At 35.3% G+C, this 8,292-nt stretch overlaps 1 protein-coding gene across 1 annotated transcript in view; it reads left to right on the top strand.

Annotated features, from left to right (window-relative positions):
• The window catches only part of LOC107752864 (disks large-associated protein 4-like), a gene marked incomplete at its 5' end in the record, with an annotated part of 33,734 nt that extends 27,394 nt beyond the window's left edge, over positions 1-6,340 (top strand). The window contains 3 exons of the mRNA XM_016568935.1: positions 900-991; positions 2,968-3,123; positions 5,256-6,340. Coding sequence (XP_016424421.1) covers positions 900-991; positions 2,968-3,123; positions 5,256-5,474 — 467 coding nt within the window. The remainder of the gene's footprint in view (positions 1-899; positions 992-2,967; positions 3,124-5,255) is intronic.
• Between the last annotated feature and the right edge of the window lie 1,952 nt (positions 6,341-8,292).

Genomic DNA, 8,292 nt, shown 5'->3' with positions numbered 1-8,292 from the left:
GGGGGGGGGGGGGAAACGTGAAAAACCGTTAGGTGTTCGATATTCATCCCAGTGTTTCATTTTGTTCGGCTTCGGCCAAGAATTTTCATTTCGGTGCATCCGTAATATATATATATATGACAAAATATTGTACTATATTAATATTCTATATGTTAGCCCAAGAAACTAATAAAAATGTCAAAGGCACATAAAAAATGAATAAAACTTAAGTTAAAATTAAAAAGGAAAACTGAATGTATTAATATACTAAATATTAGATGAAAAACTTAAAAGACTTAAACAAAAAAAAACTAAAACTTAAAAGTGTTACTGAAAAAATAATTTTGTTGAAGTACTATAATTACTAAAACTGAAAGAAAAAGAAAAACAAATTCAATGCTAAATAGAAGTATAAAAAAAATGAAAATGACTAAAAACTGAAAATATAGAAATAGGAGCTAATTCAAAATATTAACAAATACAATAGCAGTATATAAAATGACTCCAATAACACTGCTGTAGGTGATTTCAGGGGTTTTTGTGATTTCATTAGTAAGTTCATTAGTTAGACCTTTTGAAGTGGCACACAGGCTTTGATTTCTCTTAATGAATGAAACAAAGTGCCTCATTAATTAGGTTAATTACATGTGTTCTGAGCAGCTCTAGTGTTTCTACCATTCTTCACAGTCTCTGTTTGTCTGTTATATACGCCTGGTTCACTTCATTTGTTTTCATCAGCTCTTTCTGCCAAACACTTACAGATCTCTGCTCTCTCTCTCTCTCTCTCTGTCTGTGTGTGTCTCTCTCTCTCTCTCTCTCTCTGTCTGTGTGTGTCTCTCTCTCTCTCTCTCTCTCTGTCTCTCTCTCTCTCTCTCTCTCTCTCTCTCTCTCTCTCTCTCTCTCTCTCTGTCTGTCTGTAGTTTTGGGGAAGGTGCGTAGCGCGGTGGGCTGCGCTCAGCTCCTCATGTCCCAGAAGTTCCAGCAGTTCAGAGGCCTGTGTGACCAAAACCTGGTAGGTCAATCACAGCAGTTCAAGCTCAAAATGCTCCTGTGTTGTTTATTCAGTCAGTGAAACACTGAGTATGTCTTATCACACGCTTCCAGTGGACAAAATGATTTATTCTCAGCGTTTCATTTGCTGAGACTGAAGTATCTAGCATCAGGAGCAGAATAAATTTGTGTATATTATTCGCAAAACCGCTGTTATCTTCAATTTAGTGCAACGATTTCTGTAAGAATGATTTTACACACAATATACACAAATTCATTCTGCTTGTGTTCATTAAAGGGACAGTTCTCCCAAAAATGAAACTTCTGTCATCATTTACTCACCAAACCTGTATGAGTTTCTTTCTTCTGTTGAACATAAAAGAAGACATTCTGAAGAATGTTGGTAACCAAACAGTTGCTGTAACCCATAGACTTGTATAGAATGGGGGGAAAATTCTATGAAACTCAACAGGGACCATCAGCTGTTCGGTTGCACACATTCCTCAAAATATCTCTTGTGAGGCTCTTTAAAGTCTGTATTTCAGTCTGTTTTTGTACGTCAACTCAAATACTGCATCCGTTCTGACTAAAGTTCAGCATTAGTTATCAGGCACGTGCAGAAGGGGGGGCTTTGGGGGCTCAAGCCCCTGCCCTTTTTCAAAATTATTCAAAAGTGCCCCTCAGACAAATAGCAATGATATTGTGGTCAATAAAACAAAATGCATTTTAATTATAATTAGCATGGCAATGTGTAACAATAATTAATCGCTCAAAATCGTTGCTATGGTTGCATGCGTTTTGGTTTTGACTCCACCGTCTTTTCGGAAACCTTCTTTCAGTGAGTGGGTCGCCGGAAGGAAAAAATAAAATAAACAATATTTTAAACTTTTTTTCGTCAGTAATCAAGGCTAGTGTGTCGATTTAATTATTTTAGAATATTACATAATTCATCAATGCCCACTTGTCATGTAGCTATATAATACACTAGCCAATCATAATCTGGCACAAGAAGTTCAAATTTCATTGGACAATAATGTGAAGTGGAGCGGTCATTTCCCATTCTTATTCATAAATCAGTTGAAAATTGCATGGACAGACGAGCTTACATTTGTGGAGCGATCTGGATCTGCGCTTTGTCTCATTTTATAAATCAAATTAAATCGCTGAGAAAATGGATGCTAAATGACTACAAAAGCACGGCACAAAACCGTGCAGCGCCAAAAGTCGCAATAATGGTAATCCGTATTCAATTCACTTATATGTATGTATGGTAGGCTAGACCGTTTACTATTTCATGAAACTATCATAGTTAATGAAGCCCAAGTGCCACCTACAGGCCTGTTATGTGAAGTGTAGGCGGGCAAAATGGTCATGCATTATGAAAAGTGATAATTATGCAGCATTATGAAAGTGTCTTATGCTGAAGCCTGCATTTATTTGTTTAAAAATACAGAAAAAAATGTATATTGTGAAATATTATTGCAATTTAAAATAATGTTTTTCTATTTTAATATACCGTATTGTCCCGAATATAAGACAATGTTTTTTTCTTGGAAATACGTCTGAAAAAACGCGGTCGTCTTATATTCAGGGTCTAGACTTTGACCACACACACACAAAGAAAAACAAGTAGATAGAATAGAAAAAATAGAAAGCTAGTGGGTTTTTTTTTTAAATAAAAAAAAAATCATATAATTTAGCAATATATATATATATATACATACATATATATTTATTTATTGTTTTTTTTTTTTGTTTGTTTTTTTTTTTACATTGCCCCTATTTTACATTTGAGCCCCTGCCCCTGAGGAACTCTCTGCACGTCCCTGTTAGTTCTCAAATCAGCTTCTCAGAATCAGAAAACGCCAAGAGCAGCATGTTTATGAGCAACAGAACTACTTATCTTGAGACGTGTCGCCCCCTTGTGGACAACTGAAGATAAACTTGTGTGAAATGCTATTCCGTATTAAAGAGATTTTTGTTTCCCTGTCTGTTCAGAATGTGAACGCAAACCCGAGACCCACGGCTCAAGATCTGGCTGGGTTTTGGGATCTTCTTCAGCTCTCAATAGAAGACATCAGCCTCAAGTTTGACGAGCTTTATCATCTCAAATCAAACGACTGGAAGCTGCAGGGAGACTCGCCGGAGAAGCAGGTACAAAGTTAATGAAATAAATAGAGAAATAAATGCCATGCAGATGATACATTGTCATTTGCAAACTGTAAATACACTAGACATTCACACTCAGAATTAGTATTATTTATAGTATTAGGAATTGGCTTTTATTTTTATATTTTCAGTTTTTAAGTCATTTTGTTATGTTTTAGACATTTTGTTTTGTTTTTAATATTATTCTATTACTATTTAGCTCAAATTCATTTTTATTTGAATTTTAGTAATTATTATAATACGTCAACTTAAACATATTTCAGTAGCATTTTTATTTTAGTTTAAGTTTTAGTAATTTTGTCCTGTGCTTATGAAATTTTTTTTATATATATATATTTCTGTTTAGCTTTAATTTACACTAACAGTCAAAAGTTTGGAATCATGTTTTTGAAGGACGTCTCTTCACCAAGGCTGCATTTATTTTACTAAAAATGCAGTAACAATAATTGAAGTATTATTGTGGCATATTATTGCTATTTAAAAGAATGGTTTTCTACTGTAATGTATTTTCAGATGTAATTCAGCATCATTGCTCCAGTCTTCAGTGTCACATGACCCTGCAGAAATCATTCTAATATACTCATTTGCTGTGTAATTATTGTCAATTATTATTGCTACTCCATTATTAATAATAGTTGTTTTTAATAACTATAATAAATACTTTTAATAACTTATTTTCAGTTAGTTGCCAAGTTTAAGTTAAATTTTTGCATCTAATGTTTATATTTGATTTTATTTCAGCTTTATTTCCGTTACTAAAATTATTCTGAATACTTCCTCTGCTCTAAACTATAGGGAGCCCTTTTACATTAGGCTTACAGTTAACAACAGAGTCCAAACTTAAAGTTAATTACGATTTATTTTTAACTATAATAATCAACACTCAAATTAAAAAATTGTATGCAAACATGTAAATTGCACTCATAACTTGTTTCATGAAAGATTTATTTAAATATAACCTACATTAAATAATTAAGACATCACTAACAGGTAAAATAAAATGTAATGTAGTCTGATATTTGGCGAAATGCTCTTCTCTAGACTTGATTTCTCTGGTGAACTAACGAGCTGTAGACACTGATGACTTGCCTGAGGTAAATGAAATGTTACGTTTTAAAAAGCCGTTTTAATCACATCTTTTGGTATTTAGCAGATGTCGCACAGGTCACACAAGACCCTGCTCAATGCATGTTTTGCAAGGTTCCCCTTTCTGTCAAACATATTTTATTGGACTGTCCAGCTTTTAATGTATGTAGAAAACTCTTTTATGAAGTGAACTCACTTAAAGAGTTATTTAGTATAATTTTGCCAGAAATAGTTTTAGAATTTTTATCATCTGTGACCCTGGACCACAGTCATAAGGGTCAATTTTTCGAAATTGAGATTTATACATCATCTGAAAGCTGAATAAATGTGCTTTCCATTGATGTATGGTTTGTTAGGATAGGACAATATTTGTTCGAGATACAACTATTTGAAAATCTGGAATCTGAGGGTGCAAAAAAAATCTAAATATTGAGAAAATCATCTTTAAAGTTGTCCAAATGAAGTTCTTAGCAATGCATATCACTAATCAAAAATTAAGTTTTGATATATTTACAGTAGGAAATTTACTAAGTATCTTCATGGAACATGATCTTTACTTAATATCCTAATGATTTTTGGCATAAAAGAAAAATCGATAATTTTGACCCACACAATGTATGTTTGGCTATTGCTACAAATATACCCCAGCGACTTAAGACTGCTTTTGTGCTCCAATGTCACATATGTTAATGTAATATAACTTGTGTTTGTTTGTTTGCTGGTTTTTATTGTATTTGTTATATTTGTATTGTTTTGCCATGAAAATAGCCTAAGATGCTGACATGGCATTAAATAAAAGTATACTACTACTGCTACTACTAATCACATCTTTTACACATTACACGAGGCATGAGATGTTCATTCATGTTTATTTCACATTAAAACTAGTAGGAAAGAGGAAGGGATGATCACACTCACACCGAATACGTGTACCGTTATACCTCTGACTCCAGTACATGAATGCATTAAGAGCCAGTTTCTTATGGTTTGTGTCTCTCCATCTCTGATCTTTCCGGTTGTGTGGCGTTCAGGAGAAACAGAAACAGGCTCCTCCGGTGCCCAAGAAGCCTGGGAAGAGTAAACCCGGCCTGGGCCGAGAGAAGAGCAACGACTCGGTGGACAAACAGAGACAGGAGGCTCGCAAGCGGCTCATGGCGGCCAAGAGAGCTCAGTCCGTCAAGCAGAACTCGGCCACCGAGAGCGCCGACAGCATCGAGATCTACGTGCCCGAGGCGCAGACGCGGCTCTGAGGAGACGCACACCAAACAAGCTCAAGGGCTCCGGCGTCACACACAACACCAAAAGCTGCTTTTGACGGCGTCGAGGTGAGAGAGGGGGACGGAAACCACGCAGTGCAAACAGACTGCCAAGGAAAACCTCACAACAAAAATCGTATTAGTTGCAATGAATAATATTATTATTGATATGATAATTCATATCGGACTGCTATTGATTATGATTATTGTCCTAGATTGTTTTAAATGTTCTGGATAAGAACTCCTGTATCGTAGAAACACTCCCGCCGCTCGCGTGGAATCCACGTCTTCCTGTTACACGCTTCGGTTCCTGTTCTTCTTCCTCTCTTCCTTCACCAGAGATGCTCCTCGTCTTTTGTTAACAGTTTGGATCGATGCAAGCGAACGTCGCACCAGCTGCTGCTTGATGCGGCAGGTGGCGCTCTTCCGTTTCCCATGTTTTGATGTTTACAAATCATGCGTTGTGGTATATCTCCGTCTCAGGTCCTAACGTCTCACGGTTGTCCAGTTCTCATGAGTTTAAACAATCCTAATAGTCCTTGTTATTTCTGCTTTGCTTTAAGGAAAGCAACCTAACCTGATGTTTTATTGAATGAAGTGCCTGTGGATCATTATTGTGGGTAACTTTACGACCCTTGTAGCAATATCAAAGATTATAATATCACAATTTAATCAGCACTCCCTAAAACACGTAGTGTAGACGCTTTGGCGGTGGGATAAAACTTAGAGCTAAATATGATTCTTCGTTCCTTTTCATCGTCCAGTTTCTCTTTCAAACTGCACAGATCTGTACTTGTCGCACCTCCTCATGTCCTGTTAGTTTGAATATAGCATCGAATATGACGGATTTGACTAGATAAAGCAGACTCTTCTGTAACTGTTGTTCAGGGATGTTGTAAACTCTTGAGAAAGTCTTTACTGGGAATTTTCACAAATACAGAGAATTACAAATACACATTTGATGTGGTTCGATTTGGACTTGGAATTGTTAGAAAAATGCAAAAAACATCTTTATGCAAACAAACAAAAAAAATTTTTATGAAAGAAGGTGGTTCCCTTTCATGGGAACTTCGAACTGCGTCCGAGTTGGTGTTTTTCAATGTATGCTTCAGACACGGGTCACGACGAGGCGTTCCCCATAGCGACCCCTAGAGGACGCAGTGTCTCGTTCCCTACTCAGGGAACCATGGTTACATAAGTAACCTGAGACGTTAGGTTTGTTTTAAAAGTATTTGATTAAAATGCAAATTAAGAAATCTTACCTAAATATTCTAATATTAATGCGGTTTTAATTTCATCCTTTATATATTTCATGTGACTTAATCTGATTTGTCTAATACAAACTTACTGCTTGTTTCTTACTGCTCTTTCCATGCACTACCATTAACAAGTTTGGGGTAGGTTAGATTTTGTATGTTTTAAAAGTCCTCACCAAGGCTGCATTTATTTTGATCTTTTTTTTTTTTTTTACGTAAAATTGTGAAATATTATTACACTTTAAAATAGCTGTTTTCTATGTGAATCTATGTTAAACTGTAATTTATTCCTGTGACACAAAGCTGAATTTTCAGCATCATTCCTCCAGTCTTCAGTGTCACATGATCTTCAGAAATCATTCTAATATGCTGATTTGCTGCTCAAGAAACATTTCTGATTATTATCACTGTTGAAAACAAATGTGCTGCCCAATATTTTTGTGGAAACCTTGATACATTTTATTTTTCAGGATTCTTTGATGAACAAAGTTAAAAAGAACAGCATTTATTTAACAGACATCTTTTGTAACATTCTAAATGTCTTTACTGTCACTTTTGATCAATTTAATGCATCCTTGATGAATACAAATTTAAATTTTTTTTAAATCTTACTGACCCCAAACTTTTTTACTTTATACTTGATTTTTCATCACATGCATTGTCATGAACTCATGAACTGTTGCAGCTCTGCATTCAGTGACAAATGTCCCCAAACTGCCGCTGATTGGCCTCTATTGTGTGTCATTCGGCCGCTGATGGTGTGATTCGCAAGTCTTCAGTTTGCAGCCTCTCCCAGTCGTTCGCCCCGTTTGGTGTCGGTCGAGTCGTTGACGCCTGCTGAATGTCTCACAGTCCTCTCATATTCAGCCCTGCAAACGTCTGACAGCCACAGATAAACCAGAATAATGGATCCGGAGCATGTGCAGGAGTATTTGAACACTCATATCCTGTGTAACTCAAGGCTCAGATCAGATGAACCACGAACACCAACCTGACTTATTAATGTTTTACCAGCCTTTGGTACTATTTCCCCAATTAAATCTGCAGAGATAAGCACAAGAATTCTACCGTGATGTATAAATAGAATTTAAATAAAAATAATTTCTATATTTCATGGCGTTTATACGTCATGATAGTTAATACCTTTAATTTAAAATAATTTTATTTATTAATTTTTTTATGAATTACAGTCATTTTGTAGGAAGAAAAACGTAAAACTGCATTAGAGTAATGAACAAATCTGAAAAGAATGGGAATTTTTAAAGTAAACATCCAAATGCATTAAAGTGACGGATCTGAAAAAAAAAAAGAAAAACAAACAAATATTTTACAAAACAGGTTTTAATCCAAATTTGGCGTAAAATTAAATCCATATGTCTAAATAAGTTGTGTTCCAAATTTGAAGTTGATACTAAAAAAAATTGAGGTTACCATGCAATTTTGTTTAGGCGTTATACAAAAATTGGCCCCCTGGTGACACCCAAACTCCATTTAATTTTTTGATGCATTTTTCTGTCACAAACCACATACCACCAAATATGGAATCTTGAGACTCA

Source organism: Sinocyclocheilus rhinocerous, unplaced genomic scaffold (assembly GCF_001515625.1).
Source record: "Sinocyclocheilus rhinocerous isolate Xijiao unplaced genomic scaffold, SAMN03320098_v1.1 scaffold291, whole genome shotgun sequence".
NCBI classification, from domain to species: domain Eukaryota; kingdom Metazoa; phylum Chordata; class Actinopteri; order Cypriniformes; family Cyprinidae; genus Sinocyclocheilus; species Sinocyclocheilus rhinocerous.
Note: the sequence above shows the minus strand (reverse complement) of the source record. Positions and strands in the feature narration are given on the sequence as shown.